The 24974-nt window shown below is 39.8% G+C and overlaps 2 protein-coding genes across 13 annotated transcripts in view; one reads left to right on the forward strand and one right to left on the reverse strand.

Moving 5' to 3' along the window:
- Positions 1–277: 277 nt before the first annotated feature.
- myct1b (myc target 1b) lies at positions 278–4033 on the reverse strand. Its single transcript, XM_022204256.2, has 2 exons — positions 3826–4033; positions 278–2185 (listed from the first exon to the last, which is right to left on the reverse strand). The coding sequence occupies exons 1-2, from the start codon at positions 3878–3880 to the stop codon at positions 1695–1697; spliced, it is 546 nt and encodes a 181-aa protein (XP_022059948.1). The 5' UTR covers positions 3881–4033; the 3' UTR covers positions 278–1694.
- Positions 4034–8127: 4094 nt separating this feature from the next.
- The window catches only part of syne1b (spectrin repeat containing, nuclear envelope 1b), a 95770-nt gene continuing 78923 nt past the window's right edge, over positions 8128–24974 (forward strand). For 9 of the 12 annotated variants that reach the window (XM_051949522.1, XM_051949550.1, XM_051949551.1 and 6 more), the window contains exons 1-7: positions 16659–17176; positions 18281–18342; positions 20867–20962; positions 23519–23602; positions 23917–23937; positions 24472–24564; positions 24731–24909. In XM_051949522.1, coding sequence (XP_051805482.1) covers positions 17101–17176; positions 18281–18342; positions 20867–20962; positions 23519–23602; positions 23917–23937; positions 24472–24564; positions 24731–24909 — 611 coding nt within the window. In that variant the 5' untranslated portion in view covers positions 16659–17100. Of the gene's footprint in view, positions 8257–16658; positions 17177–18280; positions 18343–20866; positions 20963–23518; positions 23603–23916; positions 23938–24471; positions 24565–24730; positions 24910–24974 lie in introns of those variants that run through there. The other 3 variants (XM_051949541.1, XM_051949560.1, XM_051949525.1) reach the window with 2 other exon arrangements.

Raw genomic sequence — 24974 nt, forward strand, 5'->3', positions numbered from 1 at the left:
ATGCAAACTAGACTAGATTCTGCACCTAAAAAGGGGGATTCTGTCACAATGGCAACCCACCAAGGCGCACCCCAGCTTGCTAATGTAACTCCAAGTGACATTTCTGACACAAGACTTTGATGTGATGAATGTGCAGGTAACCCAGTGTCCCACCTTCCTGCTATATACCGTGTCCAGTGTTATTAATTAATCAGCTGATGATTTCTCCTTCATTTCACATATTCACAAATAATATGACAGCAGTAGATTCACACATTTTTAAATGAATAAACTGAGATTTCCATTGGGTGTTTTATTTTTTGCTGAAATCACAAGCATTCTCACGCAAATCACCATATTCTTTATTATGTTTATCCACCTATCCAGTACACAGTGTTCCCCTCATCTGAAGACGCTGTCTCTGCCAGCACTGTCTCTGTTTTGGGAATACAGAACTTGGATTATGAGTTGTTCTGCAATCATAGGTGCAGACTTTAGTGGGAATGTACGGGAATGTGGATTTTATTTTCAGTGCAGAACAACAACAGAGCAACACTGCATTATATTCAAATACATTTTTAACTGTCACCTGCACAGTGACTGAAATTTGTGCTGTTGATAAAAACATTTCCTGCAAGAGGTGACACAGAAAAGGCATGGACTGGAGTATAAATATACACCTGACTGCAGAAAATATTTTTTTTTAATGGGTAAAATGTTGCATGGGAGGAAACTGACACTTTAGTGTTTCATTACTGTAAATGCTTTTTTTTTCACTCTGATGAATATTTAAACCAGTCAGGAACATATTATTCAACCCTGAATCACTGGACATGCTGTACATACTGTATATATCACAATCAAGTTTACATTTCATCCCTGCATCACCACTCTCCCATTGTTGCATTGCTTTATCATCCAGCTACCTCAACAATAACTCTATTTATTGTTAATAACTGTATCTTGCACTAAACTCCCACTCTCTTCACTTTAAACATGCGTTTTTTTGTTGCACATTTCTATAGTTGCACATAGTAGCTACACTCTCATTTTCCTTCTGGATCTTTAACACAAAAAATACTTGTGTGTATTGTTTTTAAGGCAAAGAAAAGACTGTAATCGAAGTCTGTGTTCCCATATTTGGTCAATTAACCCTCATAATGTCCTCCCAGTTGGCCATACACCTTTTGTCCTCTGGGGTCAAAAGCATATAGTATAAATTGTCAACCAATTTTGTGTTATACCTTTAGTTCCCTTCATTTTGGAATTTATTGGCCAAATAGACCTTGTTACATAAAAATACACAACGGCAAAAGATTTAACTAGGGGTCAAAATGCCAACATGAGGATTTAGCTAAATCTGATGTAATGTTTTGTGGTTTTGTCTGGGGACAAAAACACAAAAATTGCTGTTACCTCTCAAAAACTGTTATTTTTGTGACATTTTGCGTCAAGAAAACAACTCAGCAATTAGTCAAGAAAATAATGTGCAAATGCATCAAATATGGAAACTGCAATCTTAATATAAAGCTCAGATGATGCTTCCTTTCTGTGGAAGCATCTCTTTCAGTTTGCGGACACACTGCTTCAAATGCTAGAGAGGGTTTGATCTCTCAGCAAGCAGAGATAGCCGCCCCTTTAAAGGCCAGCACAAAGCCAGGAAGTCCACTTTAAAGCCTGCATTTTCTGCTCAGTCTCAGTTCTTGGTGACACTTTCAAGTGCACGTCTCCTCAAAGGCGTGGATGACACTGTCGTACGCCGGAGGGGGCGTCTGAGAGGGCAGGAATCCTTTCAGTCCATTGCTGCCCAGCCAGAATGAGTGCCTCTTGTTTGGCACCAGAGAGGTTGAATCAGACGAAGCCGCCGTGTCCTCGGTCACCTGTGTGTCTTCTCCCATGTCCAGACTGGGCCTGCTCTTCTTGACCAGAGGCCGAAAGGTGGAGGTCTCTGCTCCCGGTTTGCTCCCCAGAGGCCCCACCGGCTCGAGGGAAGGTTGCCTGTAGACGCTCAGGAAAGTGCTTCTGTAGAGGCCCATCTGGCTGCCTGTAGGGTCACGGGCTTGTGAAATGCCAGATTTCTTTTTGGAGCGCCTGGTGATCCTGGCCGTGGCCCGGCGCCTCGACGCCCAGGTCAGCAGAACGTAGATCAAAGCGCCCAGCACCAGGCCAACCAGCACAGACAGACAAAATGCCAGAATCATATCGCCTGGAAGCAGAAAAATCAGTGCAAAGTCTCAGAAAAAAGGGGAAATACAGAAGGATCAAAATAACAGCTGGAAACATTTAGCAGGGTGGGAGGCGGGAATGCAATGTGTGGCTCTAAAAAAGGGGAAATTATTTCCCCAGATAGTGGAAACCAAATGTTATTAACATAGACAAGGAATATGGTAGAGGTGCATCAGTGCAGCAAAGTAGGTCTCAAATGTGCCAGATTTGTTTAAATATTGATTTCTTATTGCTGGGAGCTGCTATACTGGGCAAGATGTTACATAAAACCTTACATCATACCTGTTGTGTGGGTTCACCGACTGTGTGCAGCAGGATCATTGTGTCGAAGCACAAACTGATCATGTAATTAAAGTGACGCATGAAAGATGACTTGGGTCATGCTAATCTTGAAATTATGACGCATGGAAATGGACACTGATTACAAAAGTTTCCTGTCTTCTCAGGAAAAGTTGATCAGAGGAGGCTTATTGTATACGGTAATATAACAAAGACACACAATATACAACATATAAGAAAGTTATATTGTATAGAAATGAGAATTTAAAGGATAAAAAAACCACATAAAATACATAAAAGGAAGTTTGTGGGGAGAAAATGCAACAGTGCAGTAAAATATATCTTAATAGTTGCATGAAGTGACCCATGAAAGACAACTCTTCTCATTTTGACATGATGACGCACATAAATGGACACTGATTACAAAAGTTTCCTGTCTTCTTTGGAAAGGTTGATCATAGGAAGTTTATTGTATACTGAAGCACAACAAAGTGACACAATAAAAGACATATGATAAAGTTATACTGTATATAAATGGGATTTAAGAAGCGAAATACGATAGAAGTACAAAAAAGGCAAATTTAAGGGGATAAAACATAAGAAACTGAGAGAGAACTGTAACAGAGCAATCAGAGATGTCTAAGTAGTACTAAATTTTACGCCCTAAATATGCAAATATAATGATTTTTACACTGCAATTGAGAAAAATGAAATTGAATTCTGGAAACTTGTTGTGAATAAATGGTGTATACTAACTGTTCTAACCCTGGCGAAAGAAAGGAAGCACATTCAAGATACCTGAATGATATCGATGGGTCATGACTTGGCAATGGAAATCTATTCTAGCCGAATCACTTCTTTAGTCTAAGCACATTTGATGATTTTCTCAAAAGTGTGTCTCGAAAGTGGCTGAATATCTATAGAAAGTCAAAAAAGCAAGTTTTAGCTGATAAAACTAAAGAAACAAAGGGAGAAATGCAACAGTGCAGTACAATGGATCTCAACTGTCCTCAATTTAACCAAGTAAATATACAAATAAACTGCGATTTAGAAGAACTAAGTTGTTTTCTGGTAATTCAGTCAAAATAAATGGTATATATTAACTTTTCTGACATGTCAACGGCAAGGAAACCCATACAAAACACCTATGTAACATCAGTGTCTATGTCTATGCTTATTTGATGATTTTTCATCTAATAATCTAATACTAAAATTCAGGTGAATCAAATGAGGAACTATCACATCTACATTTCACAATGCAACCCTTGCATAGCTTAAATGACGGTTTTTACGGACAAAAGCCCCCAGATCTTTAGAAGAAACAACCACAGACACACTTACCAAGATTAAATGATTGCAGTATTTCCAAAATGGGATGTGTTTCATTTTGTGCCATTATTCCACCATAAGCTGGTGTTCGATTCCACTCGCACTCCCGCAGACGGACAAACACTAAGCTTTTTCCAAGACAGGCCCTTTTCCCCCTGCAGTGTTTGCTGAGGCGGAAACTTTGCTGTCATGCTTCCTTCCCTCTCTGGCTTTAAAATTAGCAAATGCATTGCTTATCAGTGTAGGACATAACACTGGGAAACAGGGTTGTTTCCTTTTGCATCATTTCCTTGGGATCAATACTCTTTAACAAAGGCTCTATTGGCACGATTTATGCAACATTTATGGTCACACAATGTCTTTCATGAGGTATACATGAGTTCTCAGTGGAACTTTCAGGTGAAATACCAAGAAACAAGGCCCATTAAAATGCAGCTTTCCCGTTAATGTCTTGGAAAGTTTTCAAGTGTCTTAACAAGGATCTGGATAAACTACCCTGTAAAAACTGAACCATCCACTAGAGAGTCTGCAGTGTGAGAAGCTCTCAGTCTCTGTGGGGATTTCCTTCAATTGTTGCTCTGTTCCCACTTCAATCCTGCTGCCCTCGGTGCTTTCAGGGGAACAAAACCACAAATCAGGCCTCTGTAGCCCAACAGCGGATACTAAACCCAACTACTTCCACTCTATTAATGTACCTAGTCACAAGCTTTACAAGACTACAACAAAGCAGGAGTGTTATTTAGACTTTTCCAGCTTCAGGAGAGCAGATTGTTACACTAGGTGTTATGACAGGCATTTCACAGAGAAGTCCAGCAGGTGGCGCTCAAGTACTTGTAATGAAACTGCAGGTTTGAGCACTTAATTCTCAGTCAGCTATTTATTACAAGAATTGCAGAGTCACAAGTTCTCTGTACTCCTGATTAAAAATCTCTGAGAAAAAAATTCTGAGAAGACCCACAATGCATTTCTAATTTCCCTTCTGTAGACATTTACAGCATCCTGTAAGAAAGTCATTTGAATGATTCGGCTGCATATTGTGCCACTGAGATAGAGGAAATATTCATATTCTGATGTAAAAGCTGCAATACCACATTGTAAAAATGCTCAGTTAAGGGGAATATTTCTAATTTATGAAAGATGATGAAGGCATCTTGAAAAATTGATATGCAATTGTAGTTTGATATGCAATTGTAGAATAGTTCATGTGAATTTTATTATATTTTATTTATTAATTTGTTTATTTGTTCTCGCGGATGCATTAATGTTTAAGAAGAGTTTCATTATTAGCTGTCGGCCAAGGTGAAGCTACGTGTAATTAATTAAATGATGAGTTTTTTCATACTTTGAACTGTATTTTATTTCTTTTAATATTTTGTCTACCTCTTTTACAAAGTGTTGGTTTTTACAACGCGTTATCTGTCTTTTAAATTCTGATGAATCTATGTCCTTTTGTTATATATTGCTGCCCTGTGAAGCACTTTGTGGCCTAGATTCAGAAAAATGCTGTATATAATAATGTGTGGCCCTTTGAAGCAAGTTATCACTAGCATAATTTAAAAGTGCTGTCTAATCTGAATACTTTAGGGTTGCTTTCAGTGGTTGCTGTGATTGTTTTTAAGGTTCAAAATGCCCTAAAATGGCTTTTAAGTCCTTGCAATGAAAAAGGCCTGTTAAGTCACCCCAAAGTAAGAAAAGGCTTCAGTTGTCTGGCTCCCCCACTGAGTGATCAGAACATAATCCCTTATTTATTTATTTATTTAAATTTATTTTTCATAATGTTATTCATTTACTTTTTTGGTAATCTGACTGCATGCCATCAGTCAAACCCGGAAATAGACTGTCAGTTTAAACTAACTGCGAGGAGAAACAGATATCAGAGGTTCGTCTGTGTGCAGCTGAAGAATGAATGCATCAACGAATGAATGAATGAGGCCTTTTGTCCCTAGAAACGATGCTGACATGAACCAAACCAACTCATTTCCGACCCTCCTTCTCCTCCTCCTCCTGCTGCAGTTTGCGGTCACAAACTTCTCTCGGCCACCTTGTTTCGCTCTCTTCGTTGCCGTGGCAACCGGGTAACACACGCACTCACTTCCTCCGAGAAGTTATCATGGTCCGCAGGGCTCAGAGGGGTAAGATGAACTGTCAGCGTACAGCTTTGAAATACATCCATAGAACAATGTTTTATAGCGGTTTTGTTTATTTTAGACGTCATGCTGTTGCGGTGGAAGCTTCCATGTTGGTGGTTTTGGGGTTTTTTAGTCACTAAGTTTGGCTCGTGTTCAGCAGGTGGCTATACGTAACAACACGCCAGCGTTCAAATAGCTCCACAGGTGCCAAGTTTAGATGGTAAATGATGAAAAACAGCTTCAAAATAGCGCAACAGACATTTATCTGCGGGTATATACAGATGTAGGTCTGTCTTTTCTACTCTTTTTACCGTTTTAGTGTCGAAGAAACGCTGGACTCCCAAAGGTGGAAGTGCCAAGCTAGCTTCTTTAAGCTAGTTCAGACATTTTCTCACTCAACATTTGACTTATTTTGAATTTTACTTCACTTACATACATATTTTTTATGGTTGCATGATTCTCAAGCTATTTTATTGCTACAGTGGTAAACAAAAGCTTACATACACTTGTAAAGACCATGTGTATCATGCAGTCTGAACTTTTCAATGACTCTTATAACTATGAATGTTCTATAATGGAATCAATGAAACTCGTGTAACCTCAGAATGCATTTTGGTTCATTCATAGATTTTTTTATAGGTGTTCTGGAGATTTGGCAACATCTGTTAGGCCAAAACAATACATACAACAATGATAATATTTGGTTAAATGACCTATGACTATTTTCAGCTCATCTAGGCGTTTTTGGTATCTGTCTGCAAGCTTCTGGTTGTAACTTTGGCCATTCCTCTTGACAGAATTGGTGCAGTTAAACTAAATTTGTTGGCTTTTTCATCACAGTCCACAGGTTCTTGAAGGAGTTTAAGTCATGACTTTTGGGAGATCAATCTAAAACCTTAACTCTAGCCTGATTTTTTTTTTTTTTTTTTTTTTTTTTAGCACTTTCAACATGTGTTTTTGGTCACTCTCTTGTTGAAACACCCAACTGCATGCAAGATCCAGCCTTCTGGCTAGCTACATTAGGTTTTCTTGAAGAATGCAGAGGTAATCCTTTTCAATTTTTCATTTACTCTGTGTAAAACACCTTTTCACTGGCACCAAAACAGCATAATACTGTCATGCTTTTGAGTAGTTTTTGTGTTATTGGGGTTAAAGACCTCACCTTCTCTTTTCCAAACATGTTTCTGGTCATTGTGGCCAAATAACACAATTTTCTGTTTCACTCTTCAGATCTTTGCTCAGCTCCTCACACTTTCCCACTGTGATATTTGTGGCTAAGTTTAATGAGTGTATCAAATTGGCCATTTTTAATTTGGCTCAATTGTAATCACTCATGAGAAGTTAAGAGGTCATGGCACTATAACAACTGATAATTGAAGTTGCTGTGTGTATATTTTTGACCCAGCGGATTTAGTAATTTTTCCAGAAGACCTATAATCAATCTATGAAAGAACCAAAATGCATGATTGAAACAAAGACACAGGTTTCAGTGTTTCCATCATAGCAAATCAAGAATGATAGGAGTGATTGGAAAATCAAAACTGCCATAAAATACGTGGTCTTTGCAAGTTTGTGTGAACTTTGTTCATGACTGTATATAGACTAAACCATACTGTGTAATTGTTACTTCCCTGTCGATAATGTGTTTGCTTATCTACTTATCTTTGCCTAGCTGTAATGCTATTTTTATATATGTGACTTCCTGACAATTTACAATCAACCAAATTCAGTGGAACATACCCACAACATTAGCTGACATTACCTAAAAGTTCTCAGAATGTTTTAGAGAAAACACTGAAGAGCTGACGTTCAAAGAGCATTTTAAGGATATTTATCTTTTCAATTAAATGGTTCTATGAGGTTAAAAGTTTACAAGTAAGCAATATTTTAACATTCAGTGGATGTTTTGAAGATGTCAAATCATGTTTTTGATAATTTAATAAGCTATGAGCAAAACAGTGTGGTGAAATAATTGCTTGAAGAAAAGGTGCATGAAGTCAAACCTCCTTGACACACCTCTCTTTTGCAGGCAGTGAATGGAAGAAGTGCTTCTATTGGACAGTAAACCTGCTTGTCCCTGCATGAAACCTGAGATTCAATTGGACCTGGTCCTGCAGTGAAACTAGAAAGAGAGAAACAGAGGGAGGGAGGGAGGAGTGGAGGGGATGTCCCACTCAGGACAGTTGTGAAGGATCTTTGCTCTCAGCATCAGTGACCCGTCTTGTCGTACAGCTGCGACGAGTCGACATGGCTTCTCCGAGGCATTTCGGCCGAGGGTCCGTGGACATAGCTAATGTGATGCAAAAGCTGCAGGGTAAGTGTCACTTTTTTTGCTCAGATGGCCTACGGACTAAACATCCTCTCCTCCTGCGCTGCTGCACAGTAACATAGTGCTGATTCAACGCCTGGGCTGCATGCCCATCTGAAGTTTGCCAGCATTTGCAGGCAGGATGCTGACACACACCCGCTCACACACTTACTCAAACTAGGGCTTTTAGGCAGCATAGTTAGAAAACTTAGTGGAGTAAAATGATTACAATTGAATTATTGATATTATTTATTGTTAGTGGATTAGCATAATTTTAATATTAAGTTACAGTCCTACATTTTGAAAGCAGCCTGTTTTCAAGTACTTGTAGTCTTTGAAAACATACTAGAATCACACATTTGTGTAATTTGATAAAATATGCACATGGTCACTTCTGTCACCAGACTTATTTTTTATAAAACGGCACATAATCTTATTTGGAATAATAAAAAAATCTTGTAATGTCTTATGACCTAACTTGAAAAGACACACTACAATAGTTTTGGCAGCCCGCTGTATGTTGAGTGATTTAGAAGTTATTTAGAGGAACATGAGGCCATTTATTCATAGAATATTGTGAAACTCCTGATCTCACCACATGCTTCAAAGCATGATCTTTAATAAGTTGGTTGTCCCATCTTTAAATCAGATTTTCTGTAGAGATTAGTAACGCAATTTTTTAGCAAAGAGGCTTGTGTTTTCATGTCCTGTCAGCAGTGTGTCACAAGTGTAATGAACTTAATGCGTCTTAGATGCATCAAATCAGTCTGTTTTTTTTTGTTGTTTTTTTTAATGAAATTGGGTCTTTGCCCTTTTCTTTGACCACTTCTTAGAAAATGTTCTTTTTTATCTTTAGTTGAAAGTTTAGGATCTTTTTGAAGCCTGCTACTGCTCATCAGGATCATTTAATCTGCCTGAGTCTTGACATGAGATACTGAGTCACAACAACTGCGGCTTCATGAATGCACAGACAATGCACTGAACAAGACTAAAACCTGACACCCTTTCTGCCCTTGGGAAGAGAATAGATCAATAGCAGGAGCCTCATTTTGTTGGTGTCCCCCTTTTGTTACAAGGGCATTAGGCCACAACCATCACTACACGAGTCTGGTCATTTCTGGCATCTTGTTCCCAGTTAAGATGCATTTCGAGATGTACAGTATAGCAGGAAATTTCACACCTTATGGCGTGTTTCCATAGCTACTGTTATGAAACATTTGTGTGTGGTTTTGCCAGCGTTGCCCAGTTCCTGCTACTGAGACACTTGGTTTCCTGTGTACTGCACAGCTATCTCCATTTGCTTGATTTTAATATGTATTCGAAACACAATGACGGTAAAATGTGTCGCGGCAGAGAACACCTGCCATTTGGGTGTTTTAACAGTATGTTTTGCTCAAATTGGCTCAGACGTGCAATGATATGACGGATAAGCTCACTCAAGGTGATATAAAGTTGTTTAGGACTCTCTAGGTAGATGTTTCCTCCTGTTAATTGTCAAGAGATAAATGCAAGCTGCATCTTGTTGCTGTTACTGAAAAAAAATCAAAACTATATAGTTTTTTTCACCTGAACAGTGCACAAATGCCACAATCTGCTATGCAAAGCGCCACTCACTGTTGCTTTTCATGTCAGGAAGTGGAATTTGGTGTCAGGTCACATCTGGAAGATGTTATTGTGCCAGTGGTTTGAGGTGCTCTGTAAATGGCAGGCAACAAGGTAGTCTGGGCTTTTTCGCTGTTAATCAGAAGCAGCTTCCTGTCATTAAAGGCATCCTGCAGAGAGAGTTACTGCAGAATCACTTTGACTTGAACAACAGTCCATGTGGGTGGATGAATTATTGACAACAGATAAGCTTGTAGTCTTGTGAATACACAGATCTACAAGTAGATTCTACAAGAAGATTTGTGAAGAAGCATTTTACCCTTTCAAACAATCCCTCTTTGAACTTGTTGCTGACGTCATGCTGTGGCAGTATTCTGTGCTTCTGCTTGGTTTCAGGGCCATATGATGATGGTGCACCAACACCTTGCAGCCTTAAATGCCCTCAGGGTGCAACTGATGTCTGTCTGTTGCCTGGTGTGTCTGCATGACAGGCGCTTTGCTCTCATTGGCTTTCTTGTGGGTTTCACTAGTTGAGTGTCAAACAGGATATGAAGACACAGAGCTGGTGAAGCTGGTGAAGGGTTTGTGGCGACACCATGATGTGCTGTGATGACTCTCCTCCCCGGAAACATGGAGAATCAGTCAGATCTCATATCATATAGAAAGATATGAGAAAGTAATGCAGTTTTTCTGGTATTTTTGTATGTGTTTCTCTGATTTCTTGTAATTAAATGTGAAAATATTACCCCTAATTGTTTCCTGTGATAAATAAGACGGTAAGTAAAGCTCACTGTCTGAAAGGAGAAATAATTAGGGTTGCAACACACGGTTATTTCCTCAATAGTAGCAATGTCCACAAATAGTGAAACAGAAATACCTTGAAGTTTTTTGTTGCAAGCCCAACAGACTGAAATCCAAATATATGCTCTTGAAATTATATGAAACCACTGGTAGAAAGTAACTATTTACTCCCTGACTACACTTAAGTACGGTTTTGAGATGCTTGTACTTTGTCAGTATTGTGATTTTATTCTACTTTATATTTCTACTCCACTATATTTCAGAGGAAAATATTGTACTTTCCTCTCATTACATTTATTTGACAGGTTTTAAAATGAAGATTTTGCACATTGGATACTATAGCTATGATATAAGATTTTTAAGATTAGAATTTCCAACCTTTTAGGCTTTTGACATCTTATAAAAAGAAGTGTGTGTTCAGGCTCTCATTTCAGGCGTCTGAGTTGGGAACAGCTCCACCAAATGGGGATTTTATCCTGTAAACTTCTCACATAGTCTCATTTTAATGAATGTTCAGTTGATCCAAACTCTCATTAAAAATCAAACATTATAGATATAATATAAGACACAACAAATTGAAAACATATTTGTGTAGATAAATTCTGTCTTTTTTTAGGACAAGCAGCAAAGATAGTGAAAATATTAAAGGAATATAGTACACAAATAACATAAACTACAGTCTACATAAGTACTAATTCTAAAAATAAAACAGTAATGTTATTGGACAGATTTTTTTTGACAAATAGAAATGCTGAGAGTGTTGATATTGCACAGATTGTACATAAGTAGAAAATTAATTCAATAGTATATGTTCTAGTGCATGTAGAAAAATAGATTTTGTGCAGGGTTTTTAAAGTACAAAATATTCATAATTCGCAAAATTTGTGCTCCCATTAAATCTCTGACTTGATTTATCCGCTTTCTTGTGTATTCAATTGTATATAAAATAGTTAAAACTGGTTCCACCTGCAGCAACTACAACAGTAACATGCTGCTGACTCACTGATGTTTCTCTATTAATAATTTAATGAAGCGATGTATAAGAATATATTTACTTTAAAATGTTAACTACATTTTGCTGCTAATGCTTACATAGGAATGCTAAAGTATCAGCCATGAGAAAAGCACATAAAAAAAACTGACATTGTTTTGCTTAAAAACTTATCTCAAAAGTTGCATTTGTTTTATAGCTTGAATGCTGAAGCCCATAATCATACTTTTTGGTAGATGGCCTCCCCATCCTGCACATGGAGCCGGTAACACTAGCTTTGTTGTTAAAGGTCACAAACTAAAAGCACTGAGAGCCACTGTGGTGGAGAGCAGCCATTATGCTCGCCAAAGGGGTGGAGCAGTTACATCAAGACAAGAAGGAGAAAGAGAAGCATGCGTGTTGTCAGCTGTGAGAGATGCTTTTACTCTACAGTGTCACTAACAGCTGCTGGAGACAGACAGACAGCCATCACACTGACATGACAGAGAGCCTAATTACCGCTCTACACTCTGCTAAGCTGCATCAGGCTCTAAATACTTCTTGCACAAGCTAGCATCTATATCTTGTCTGTGATCCCGTCGTCTTTTGCTGTCAATGTTTTTGACTATCACATTACAGTGTTGTCATATTGTTTTGAAGCTCAGGAAGCCATTCAGTAAGTAATAAACCCTCAGTGTCAAGTATCTGAGAATGGACTGGCTCGAGTCCAGCGACAGAATCACTTCTTGTCCTGCTTGGTGCTAAAACTAGGCCTGCTCTCCGCTAAATGGAACAGCAGAGTGAGTGGGCTTTCACGGTGCTCCCAGGCGACCAACCCACGCCGATGTAAATGCACCTACCTACTGTATACTATTGCCAGAGGTATCATCTGAGCTAAGATCACCTTAAGTACTCCATTACTCATGTGAATTGCACACGCTTTAGTGGTTTGATGTGCCGCGTTGTGTTTGTTGCTGGGGTCATCCACTTATAATTGGCACTTAGCTGCTGGTACTGCATCAGGCGTAATTAAATCAGTTGACAAAACCGTAATGACTCAGTAATGGGGAGATGTTTTACGTAAAGATTTCATGCATGTCAGAGTAAGTATATCCCGACCTACACACGTGGACAAAATTATTGGTACCCCTCAGTTAAAGAAGGAAAAACCCACAATTCTCACTGAAATCACTTGAAACTCACAAAAGTAACAATAAATAAAAATTTATTGAAAATTAAATAATCAAAATCAGCCATCACTTTTGAATTGTTGATTAACATAATTATTTAAAAAAACAAACTAATGAAATAGGGCTGGACAAAAATGATGGTACCCATAACTTAATATTTTGTTGCACAACCTTTTGAGGCAATCACTGCAATTAAACGATTTCTGTATTTGTCAATGAGCGTTCTGCAGCTGTCAACAGGTATTTTGGCCCACTCCTCATGAGCAAACAGCTCCAGTTGTCTCAGGTTTGATGGGTGTCTTCTCCAAATGGCATGTTTCAGCTCCTTCCACATATGTTCAATGGGATTCAGATCTGGGCTCATAGAAGGCCACTTTAGAATAGTCCAACGCTTTTCTCTCAGCCATTCTTGGGTGTTTTTGGCTGTGTGTTTTGGATCGTTGTCCTGTTGGAAGACCCATGACCTGCGACTGAGACCAAGCTTTCTGACACTAGGCAGCACATTTCTCTCCAGAATGCCTTGATAGTCTTCAGATTTCATCGTACCTTGCACACTTTCAAGACACCCTGTGCCAGATGCAGCAAAGCAGCCCCAAAACATTACTGAGCCTCCTCCATGTTTCACCGTAGGGACAGTGTTCTTTTCTTCGTATGCTTGGTTTTTGAGTCTATGAACATAGAGTTGATGTGCCTTACCAAAAAGCTCCAGTTTGGTCTCATCTGTCCAAAGGACATTCTCCCAGAAGCTTTGTGGCTTGTCAACATGCATTTTTGCAAATTCCAGTCTGGCTTTTTTATGAGTTTTTTTCAGCAGTGGTGTCCTCCTTGGTCGTCTCCCATGAAGTCCACTTTGGCTCAAACGACGACGAATGGTGCGATCTGACACTGATGTACCTTGGCCTTGGAGTTCACCTTTAATTTCTTTGGAGGTTGCTCTGGGCTCTTTGGATACAATTCCAACGATCCGTCTCTTCAATTTGTCATCAATTTTCCTCTTGCGGCCACGTCCAGGGAGGTTGGCTACTGTCCCGTGGGTCTTGAACTTCTGAATAATATGAGCCACTGTTGTCACAGGAACTTCAAGCTGTTTAGAGATGGTCTTATAGCCTTTACCTTTAAGATGTTTGTCTATCATTTTTTTTCGGATGTCCTGGGACAATTCTCTCCTTCGCTTTCTGTTGTCCATGTTCAGTGTGGTACACACCTTTTCACCAAACAGCAGGGTGACTACTTGTCTCCCTTTAAATAGGCAGACTGACTGATTATGAGTTTGGAAACACCTGTGATGTCAATTAAATGACACACCTGAGTTAATCATGTCACTCTGGTCAAATAGTTTTCAATCTTTTATAGAGGTACCATCATTTTTGTCCAGGCCTGTTTCATTAGTTTGTTTTTTTAATAATTATGTTGATCAACAATTCAAAAGTAATGGCTGTTTTTGATTATTTAATTTTCAATAAATTTTTATTTATTGTTACTTTTGTGAGTTTCAAGTGATTTCAGTGAGAATTGTGGGTTTTTCCTTCTTTAACTGAGGGGTACCAACAATTTTGTCCACGTGTGTACATATGTGAATCTTATTACTTAAGGTGAACCGTGTGACTGAGTTCAGGACTCTGGACAGCTCCTTAATAGCAGGACGAGAATAGCAGGAAGCAGCTGGAACATCAGGAAAAGTTCATGTTGTGATGGATAGAAGGTTTTTATTTCATGGGTTATTTTTGTTCAGTTTGATGATCAGATTATGAAAGTGTTTTTGGGCGCAGTATTGGACATCGATACCTTTGCGTGTCCGCAGAGTACCGACAGCTTTACAAGAGTCGGTGCTGGATGTCTGTGTCAGATTTGTAATCTTATTAACTTGTTCTTGAATTATATAAGTCAGGATTGAATATAGAATTTTTGTAGTTCATCTTACATGTAGTTTGTGAAGTTTACCTGCACATTGTTGTTGTTTTCACAGGATGCAGTTGCTTAGTTTGAACTGGAAAGTCAGCACTTAAGTCTTTAACAATAACTACACTTAGAACATTTAACAAGAACACAAAAAACAACAAGACAGTTAAACAATACCAAATTTGACAACAGACACACAAATAAACAGTAAGTATAAAAACAAAAAGCCATACAAAATCAGGAACTGATAATCCAAGCAGTGCATAAAACTAGATGAGTCATTGTCAGTGATAGCGTTAAGTAATATTATAAAGCAATGGAGTCATAAGGCATAATTACTACAAACAACTCCAATTCTATTAAGAAAACAGTTTAGAACTAGTGAAAAGATCATTATTGACTGTCAACTACAGCTAAATTATAGTAGGTTTTAAGCTGAGTTGACTTTCAGTGTTTGATTATTTAAACAGGAATTAATATACAGAAGCATTACATTTTAGTTAAACAGTCTAAACGAAGGAAAAAGGTTTGTAATCAAACACATTTACACTTCTCATTGTTAGATTACTTGAGTCGATATTGGCATTGAAAGTCATGTGCTGGCACTAATATTCACAATGTTTAAATGATCCCCTGCCCTGGTTGATTCTGGTGGAAACAAAAACACACCACTTCCTTTGCAGCTTAGGATTTTTCCTGGGTTGGACCTGTCTGGATGTTTGGAGTGTAAAAAAGGAAAAGTTATAATAGAGGTTGAAGCCTGCAAAGAAAATATTTTAGTAGCCATTTGCTATCTAATGTTCATCCTGTGAGATGTTGCATTATGTAGGACTCTATATCATGAAAATTTGCATTTATATCAGCAGTTAGTACATGCATTGATAGATTAGACTCATCTGTTTTTGTCCAGTGTAACTTGTTTTGAAAAAAAAAACATTTTTATCGTAAAATAGTGCGGTTTGTCGTGGATTGATGAAATAAAAATATAAAATATATATATTCTTCAAACCAAATATGGTCTATAAAATCTAATTCATTATAGGTTTAATGTTTGTTTTTTGTCCTGACTGAAAAAACGATTTGAGTACCTAATCTGAGTCTTGCGTCTCCAAAAGCTCATTGTTCTTAGTGTGAGCAGCTGTCAACAGGATTTTAATGGCACTACTAACCTTTTGCTGTTTTGATGTGAAAAGGGAAAAAAAACATTTTCTGCCGAACAGCTTTTCTGGGCCAGTTGCACCAGCAGTCTATAGAGGAGTAATAATAGAACGACAACCTCAGGACTATTTTTAGCATATCAGAAGGGCTTTTAGTAAGCTGGTGGTCTTGAAAGAATAAAGGGGAGTTTTCTGCAGGAGACGATAAGCTATCAAGTACCGTATTTACTAACTATTGTGTGTTATATTCACAACAGCTGAGTAGAAAACCACAGTGGCCAGAGCTGAAGTGGTTCTGCAAGGTCTTGTAGGACAAATATGGATCTGCTAAAGAGCTTTTACATGTTACTTTGTGTACAAAAGGGAATCCCGGCGTGGGTGTGTCTGCTTTGTTGTCACAAAAGCACAGAGAAGGAGCAGGTGGTGGGCGTCTGTCACCAGCCTCGGCATTAATTATTAAGATTTGCTGCAGCAGGATGAGCTTTGTGTAGCAGTCTTTTAATTTTGTTCTGGTCTGTTTAATCAACAGGCCTTTGAGGACTTTATTTAATGCTACAGCCAGAGAACTATTTTTTTAAGTATTTTTATTATTATTAGTATTGTTGTCTTGGACACTAATGCTTTTACAGTCTCATAGAAGATTAAATAAATCTTTTATTCACACACAAGCCAATACACACACACACGCACAAACCAAGCTTAAATCGGGATAATGCAGCCAAGGCTGTGACATCACCGCCTCCCACATGCTGATTGGTGGAGCCATTCTCCAAGCCGAGCTCTCTCCAGCCTCAGATGGTACGATGATACAGCGAGGCAGTGCAGCGGGGGCTGTGCACATCCACACAGGCATGGCTCCTCTGGATGGCAAAAACACAGGAAGAAGGAAGGCTGGGATTGTAAATCACCCTCTCTGTTAGGAGTTTTCTGTTTTTGCCATCTGTGTGTGTGTGTGTGTGTGTGTGTGCGTGTGTGTGTGTGTTTGTGTGCATGTGTGTGAGCGTGTCAGGGAGGAGGGGACGGTTTCATCTCCAGCAGCTCTTTTTTTTTTTGCTTTCACTGGGGGAAACCAGGCAGCCAGATCTGTTTTGCTTCCTGCTGGGGAAAAAAAGGTTGAAAGGACAGCTGTGTGTCAGTTTTTCCACCGTGGATCTAATTTTCAAGCATACATCTATATGTACCCTGGAACTCATGAAATGCGAAGAGCGAGCACTGGAGAGTGGGGTGTAGAATGGCTCACTATAAGGATGTATCTGTCAGGAAGACTTCTTTAAATCTGGTGACTGGATTTTTTCAGTATCTCCGTGGTAAGTAGGGCAGCAGCACCCTTCATCTCTCATCTGTGTTGACCTGTGTAGCTGATATGGGACACAACATATGCTGATGTTTTGTAGGCGAATCCCTGCCTTGTGAACTAATTCTCCTGCTGCACAAACACAGCTGTACTGTGCTGTATGTGTGCTGCATGTGTGTGTGTGTGTTTTTCCCGTGGATGTGCGTGCTATGCTTCAGTGGGCATCCCCTGTGCATCAGTGATGAAGCGTTTGCCTGTGGGTTAACGTGATGCCTTTGCTCCCTGTATAGTGTTCGCATTGCTTCCTTATACACGTGACCACTGTCTATATCTCTGAGGGTGGATGTTTAAAAATGGCCACTCTGTGCGGTGTGCAGCACTAGCCAGCCGGCATGCATGACAGGGTGTTGGAAACCAGCCCCCGACGCAACAACAGCAACACCAGACCAAAGAAATGTGTTGTTTTGTTGTACTTGCTGCATAATGCATGAGGCACCGTGGCTGAATATATTAATAGACCACAAAAGGAGGCTGGGGGGTGACCGAAACAATCACGCATGTTATTAGTGAGCACAGGCAAGACTCGTGAGATGTGTTGGCAGAAATTTCCTCCCCACTCACTCTCTAATCCCTTCGTATGACCTCTCTTTGAGAACACTTCTCAGTAGCATCCTTTATACTCGCGCTGGCAAGCTTCTATTTATCACGCTGCACACATCTAATCATTGCAGAAGGCATGCAGTTTAACATACATGCTGCAGGACTGCTGTACTGCCACTTGACATCCCGGAAGCAGTGTACAATTGTACAGCGTGAGGTTGGACGAAGTAGCGTCCCGGCTGGAGGAGGCTATAACTGACAAAAGTTATTGTTAGGGATAAATATTTTATGTGTTTTGTATTTCTCTGGCAGCTATAAACTCAACCACATCCATATCAATTAACAGCCACATCTTTGCAAGAACAAATCCAAACATCAAGTCCTATATATATGTATATTCCTCTCCATGTGCATGTTCCTGTAGTCAGAGTGTTTGGCTTCAGCTCCACAGTCCCCCATCAGAGCACATGTTGCTGCTATCATGTATTGACATGCCCTGTGTGCCTTTCGTTTACAGATGAGCAAGAGGCGGTGCAGAAGAGAACATTCACAAAATGGATCAATTCTCATTTAGCCAAGGTAGGTGTGAATTTCCACTAATGCCATCCACTGCTGGCTTCTACTTTAGTGTCACTCGTTAGGAGGCTGCAGGATTTAACAAGCTCGTCTTAAACAAACTGTCAAAACAATTACATCACAAGTAAGTTGGAAGTAGCGCTGCGATGACCTTTCATCCTCAGAGTGACTCGTAATATTTTATCCCCAGTCAAGACTGTGTACTTCCTCTTTGGTAAAGGGGGTATCTCAGGGCAGTGACCGGTCATGCTTGTAGGAGATTTGCCGAGCAACAGCCTGTAATGACTTCTTAAAACAGAGCACAAGATAACTGCAATTATCCAGTTAGCTGTAAATAATGGCATCATTTAGCCCATTTCAAAATCAAATCACGTTTAATGGAACAGGATTGGTTATAATGACGGTTTGCTGGATCTGACAGTGTGGAAGGAACATAGACTCACACCTGTGATTCTTCTGGCCTATTATGCTGTGACAAGAGCTTTTGAAAGGTGTGGGCAGAGGCTGCAAAGATGACACAGACATGAAAAAGCTCATAGTCAGTTTAGTTTTTAATAAATCTCACCAGTGGGATTCATACTCAGAAGAGCTTCTATGCCACTAGTGGAGTGTGTTTGTGTGGACATATGGGGGGCTTAATGGAATTATTCAGACACCGGTGTGTGGGTTATGTATTTATTGTGTATTTAGCGTTTGTGTGTGTCAGTATGCGTGTTGGTGTTTGGTGTGTGTGTGCTTTTGTGGACAGGATTGGCAGGGGCAGTAATGCGGTGTGCAGATGGAGAACAAGAGGGGTGAGGACAGTTCCCTGCGGGCAGTCGTCTGCTTGTAACGTTCATGCATGTAAATGACGATGCAGCGAGTGCACAACAATAACACAAGCCTGCATGCTGTGTTACATCACACTGTGACCCGAAAATAACAGCGGCGGAATTAGATTATGCACCTCATCAAACCTTAAAACTACAAAGCATCAGAGGACTACCAGAAAACTGTTAATATTCAGAATAAGCAGCTGGTATTCTTTACATAACAGTAAGTACAGATGACACAGCAGAGTGTGCAACTCAGACAGCATTGCAGGGTTTAAATCTGGGATCTGGCAGAGAGATTTAGTTTCGAGGGGTCTTTTGTTTGGGCCTGATCTGCCCACGATAGTTCAAAGCTCGGGCTTCTAAAACTTTGGAAGAATCTGAGTTATGTGGTGGGCCAATGTTGGGACGCTCTGTTGGTCTATTCATCATTATTCATGCACTGCGCTCAGGCTCACTCACTGTGCATACCAATAGGGCTAATGTAGCATAAGCCTCATCATGAAAGCAATGTCACAGCACAGACAACTCCTCAGCGACTGCCTTATCTTACAGGAAAGTTTATGGTGGTGACTTCTGTCGTCAGTACACGGAATATTCCTTGCAATAATAGTAAAAGTTCTGCTTGAAAATTGTCTGTTTTTGTGGATAAATGTTGAGTATTGGTTTGAATGAAATCCCCCTGTTTTATGGGTGAAAGTGTGTATTATCTGAGCTTGAACTTCCAGCAGCTATCACACTTCCCCTTCAGCTTTTGTGTCCATTTCCTGTGATATTGTATTGCTAAGCGCCTTTTCAGTAATTTTATCAGTTTTTTTCCACTCTCTCATGTAACTCAGTGAATTAGGTTTTCAGGGTGGGTGTGGTTTGCAAATGACAAGGGTTGTTTCGCATTTGGAAAACCTATTGGAATACCATTGCTCTTTTGTGCTTAAACCTGACTCACAGAAATAGATCAGATTATTACAGACAAATTCTGCCCTATTTTCACATATTCCACGAGTGATCCTTGAGCTGTTTGTTTTCACAAATCTAAAGTGAACTAATTAAGTTTGAATCAAGATTGCAGAACTCACCAAGACACATTCTCTGAAGCTGTTTTGTAATGAGAGGAAAAAGTTAGTACATGTACCCGATAGCAGGATAGGCGCTTGCCTCTTCACACTGTTTTGCCCCAGATAGGCAGCCAACTGCATCCTGTCATGGAATATGTTGAGTTGTGAAATGGCCTGTATACAGTGCCAAATAAAGAATTCCCGTGGTGAGCCTTCGTTTTAATTAAAGCTTCACTCTGCTGAAATGAATCAACATCTGTTTCATTTACTAATTCCGTGCTGAACGTGTGTTACAGTATGTCATAACGCTGTCATTCGTCTTGGGCAGCTCTGTAAATGTGTGGAAATGTTATGAGGACACAGTTAGGGTTAAACGAGCACCATCGCCTCAGGACTGGGCACCAGGCCACTGCCGAGGAAAAGGCACCATCTTTTCAGCTGCAGGGAGGCTCTGTGGTTGTTGCTAACAAGCCTGTTTCTCACAAGCAGCACTTGGTTTCCCCCTTTCCCTGCTAATGTGCTAGAATACCAACATCCTTTCACACTGTAGAATCACCAGCGTAAATACATTTGTCGTGGGATTCCATAATTGATTCATATGCGAGACATTTCCATAATATTTTCTTTCTGCGTGTTAAACCTGCGTCTTCTCTCCTCCAGCATAAACCACCATTAGAGGTTAACGACCTTTTTGAGGACATCAAAGATGGGGTGAAGCTCTTGGCTCTGTTGGAGGTCCTGTCTGGCCAAAGACTTGTAAGTCGTACTTGTTTATTGCACAGGATTTAGATACATAAATTGTGTGGTTGTGTTAATACACGTAAGATGCTTTGCTGGGTGATTTGCGCTCTCTGGATTTCATGTGTGGATTTCGTAAAGGGGAAGAACCGCCCTTTATAATATCCACTAGAAGTAATGAATATGCAAATAAGGGTACATATTTTCACTTCCACATTCTAGCAAGTCAGCATTTTGAAGTATAAAACATGAAAGATGCATATGAGTTGAAGTGCCTCTGTTGCGTCAGACAAAGAATCATTTATGATTTAAAAATTTAAACAAATTTTTGAGTCATGCAGTTGATTAGTCCAGTAATTGGACTGATTTGTTTCATTTATTCCATTAGAATTGCTGAACAAATTAGAGATACAGGCGGTGATGCAGAGGCATGGAGATGTTAACTTTCTGTTTCATCCAAAGCTATGAGATTCTAATTTATTCTAAATGCCATCTTTGGTAATGACAATGCAATGGAATCAATACGCCTGACTAACGATTGTATGCACCTATCAGCCACAACATTGAAAACACTGACATGTGAAGTGAATAGCAGTGATCATCTTGTTACAATGCAATACTCTGCTGGGAAAGCTTGGGTGCGGGCATTCATGTGGATGCTACTTTGATTTGTACCTCCCACCTAAACACTGGACCAAGCATACCAGCCAGGGATAGCAAAAATATTCTCAGACGCCAACAGTTTCCCCAAAGCAGAACAATGATCCTCGTCACACTGCAAAAACTGCTCAGGAATGGCTCAAGAAACAGAACAACCAGCCCAAAGATCCTGCCTCCAGACTATCTAGATCCCAATCAGATCAAGTACCTGCAGGATTCAGCAGAACGAGCCACAGAGGCCCCACTTCACAACCCACTAAACCAAAAGGATTGGCTGCCTATGGCCACTTCAGGACGCCCCAAGATGTCTTGTGTCCATGGCCTGGTTATGCAGACCTCTTTTGGTGACATGATTCAGAACTACACAATACTAGGCAGGTGGTTTTATTGTTGTGGCTGATCGTTGTGCTCTCCTGTTGTTATATAACATGCAAACCTCCTGATATGACAGATCTGTAACGTATATTTAACAAAACTTAAAACACCCATGTTTCGACAAAAATGTTGCAAGCATTTAGTGTTGGATCGCTGCACATAAATTAAAAGGCCATAATTTAGATCTGAGCCTCCCACTGTGAGAAGCTGTTAGTGCAACACTCTCACTATCTCTCTGACACTCACACTCACACAAACACTGACCCAGATTCTGGTGTTTAGTAATTAGACCTGTCTTGATGCAAACTGCCATGTCATCGGTAAAGCTGTTACTTGGCAAACGAGGCAGGCTTTATAGTGAACACTCTCTGCTTTCAGGAGAGCAACCCTTCTGGTTTGTATCCGCCAAAACTTTCACATTATCTCCTTTTAGATGTGCTCTCCGTTAATCCGATGGGGTTTGAAAGAGACGACTTTATGTCTGGATTATCACCCTGGTAACTCTGCCACAAAAGTTGCCATGGCAATCTTAGGTGGTCAGATGTAGTAACATATCTTTATCACTTTGAACAAGTCTGCACAAGTCTGAACTGCAACGGATAGGCACACTAAAGCAACATATTTTGAATATTGTGACAGATTTCATAAAGCTTTGTCCATTTTTCAGCACTGATATTAAAATGTCAAAAATGAAAACTTCACTGCAAGGAAGACAGAAGCTGGAGCAGGTCAGATTAATGGGACTCAACATGACAAAGCATTAGCAGTAGCTGAAGCTTAGTTTGTAGCTTCTTGCTGTTTGTGGCAGTGTTTCCTCTGACGTTATTAAAAAGCTGTAGCATCAAGCCGAGCCAGGCTCCATACGACACCTCCGAAGAGAGAGAGAGCATTTACATTTATGAAACAACAGTGGTAACTTCATTAACACAGCAACAGCTTAAATGATGGTCTGAAATTATTTGTTACATAGAAAATTTAGATGTATTATTTTCTTTAATATTGCAGTATTACGCATCGTGTCACTTAATGTTGAGTCCAATCTCATGTGTATGACAAAACTCACACATACCATGGCTTTTTCCGTCTGAATGAAGCAGTGAGGAACATTACGTAAAGGTGACCTCTGTCTGAATGACAGAAAGGCATCACTTTACCAGATTGATGAAACCAGCAATGTTATCTCATGTCTGAAAGGAGCTGTAGACAGATCTTCTTGATTCTAGTCCATTTTTTTTAAAACACAGGGTGATTGTTTGTCTCTTAAAACAGCTTTGACAATCTGCAGATAATTTATCTAAGAAAAGCCTTGTCAAAACCTCCTAGACATGTTCACCATCTCATAGTGCAATTAGAACCAAATGTGATCATTATTTCAGCTGCCAATGTGAGTGGTTGGTACAGTTGACAAAATCACCATCTGCAGTTAAATTTGTACCATGTTTCTAGTCAGCAGATGGTTTAATGAAAATATCCACAGCTTTGCATGATATGGCTGCTTTGGCTAGCTTGATTTTCACTCTCTGTCCTGTCTGTCTTAAGCCCTGTGAGCAAGGCCGCCAGCTGAAGAGGATCCACTGGGTCTCCAACATCGGCACTGCACTTAAATTCCTCGAAGGCAGAAAGGTAAGCGTGCTGTCGTATCAAGCATTTAAATGTTTTGAAGTATTTGTCATCTACAAATAATACTTAAAAGAAACAGTGGCATGTCTTAAAGAAGTCAAGGGTATGATTTAGAAGTCATGAGAAAAAGCTGTTGACTGGATATTTGTCTGCACAACATGCACTATGTTCAGCGTAGCGGGAGAAGGACTTCTTGATTACATAACCCATTTCTAAATCCCATGGCTCTATGAAGCCAGTGTCCCACTTTCATCTGGGTTCCCTGAGGACTCAGACTTACATTGTTGTGATCTCTCTCCCATCATGTGTGCCTTCAGTCTGTGTATCGAGGATCTCCGGTCAGTCGCCATTAAACGCCCTGTGTGATCATATACTGTATGCATTCTTTTCCTTTGATGCACGATGTACTATATGCAACGCTTGGATACAGCCATTCTGTTTTCATAAATGTAGTCATTACGCTTTTCTGTTGACATGAATTTAATGCATTTTGACTTGGACACTGGTTTCTGGTGTGTCTGGCTTTCTATAATTCGGAATTGCTCAAGAGTAAAGATGTTAAATGACTAAATTCTAGCAGTTCTCTAATGCAAGGTTTGCAATGCTGTGGTGCATCTGCTTGTTCCTTAATGCTTAGTTTAATACTCTTTTTTTTGTTCTGGTTGACCTTTCACTGTGGCTGTTTCTGCCTTCTGCCAGTGACAATACTTAACTGCATCAAAGACCTGACTTTGATGAGAAAACAAAAGCTTGCAATGTTCTTTTGGGTTGTGAGAAATTCAAAGGGCTTCTATGAGTCAAAATTCTCACTTTCAAACTACCTGCATGTGACTTACTTTTCAGAGTAATCTTCTGCTGGGTTTTTGTTTCAGATCAAACTTGTTAACATTCACGCCACTGATATCGCAGATGGACGACCATCAATCGTCCTTGGGTTGATATGGACCATTATCCTCTACTTCCAGGTAATGCTTCGTCTGAGAGTTTAATAACTGTGCTCACTCCAGGGTGAGTTGCTGCCCTGCAGATAAACCTCTCAGACCAAATATTTTTTGCCCAACACTTTAATTCAGTATTGATTTTTGGCAAAACACCATTTGCTTTTTCTTTTCCCTCTTTTTTCTCAATTAGATTGAGGAGCTAACCAGCAACCTGCCAGCCCTCCAGGCCCTATCCAACAGCAACTCTTCTGTGGAGAGCTTACCCAGCTCTGAAACAGGAAGCCCTCCCATGAAGAGGAAGGTGGTTAACAAATTTCAGGGCAATGCCAAGAAGGCCCTGCTCAGATGGGTGCAGTGCACAGCTGCCAAGTATGTCACCTTTAAATTACCTTCTCAAATTACCAACATGGATAGAGTTCTAAATGCAAATCTGC

The sequence above is a fragment of the Acanthochromis polyacanthus genome, chromosome 1 (genome assembly GCF_021347895.1).
Source record: "Acanthochromis polyacanthus isolate Apoly-LR-REF ecotype Palm Island chromosome 1, KAUST_Apoly_ChrSc, whole genome shotgun sequence".
In the NCBI taxonomy this organism is placed as follows: Eukaryota; Metazoa; Chordata; class Actinopteri; family Pomacentridae; genus Acanthochromis; species Acanthochromis polyacanthus.

Coding starts and splice junctions, on each gene's coding strand:
- myct1b (XM_022204256.2), bottom strand. CDS start 3,880: ATGGCACAAAATGAAACACATCCCATTTTGGAAATACTGCAATCATTT. Junction 2,186..3,825: donor ACTGCAATCATTTAATCTTG/GTAAGTGTGTCT, acceptor TTCTGCTTCCAG/GCGATATGATTCTGGCATTT.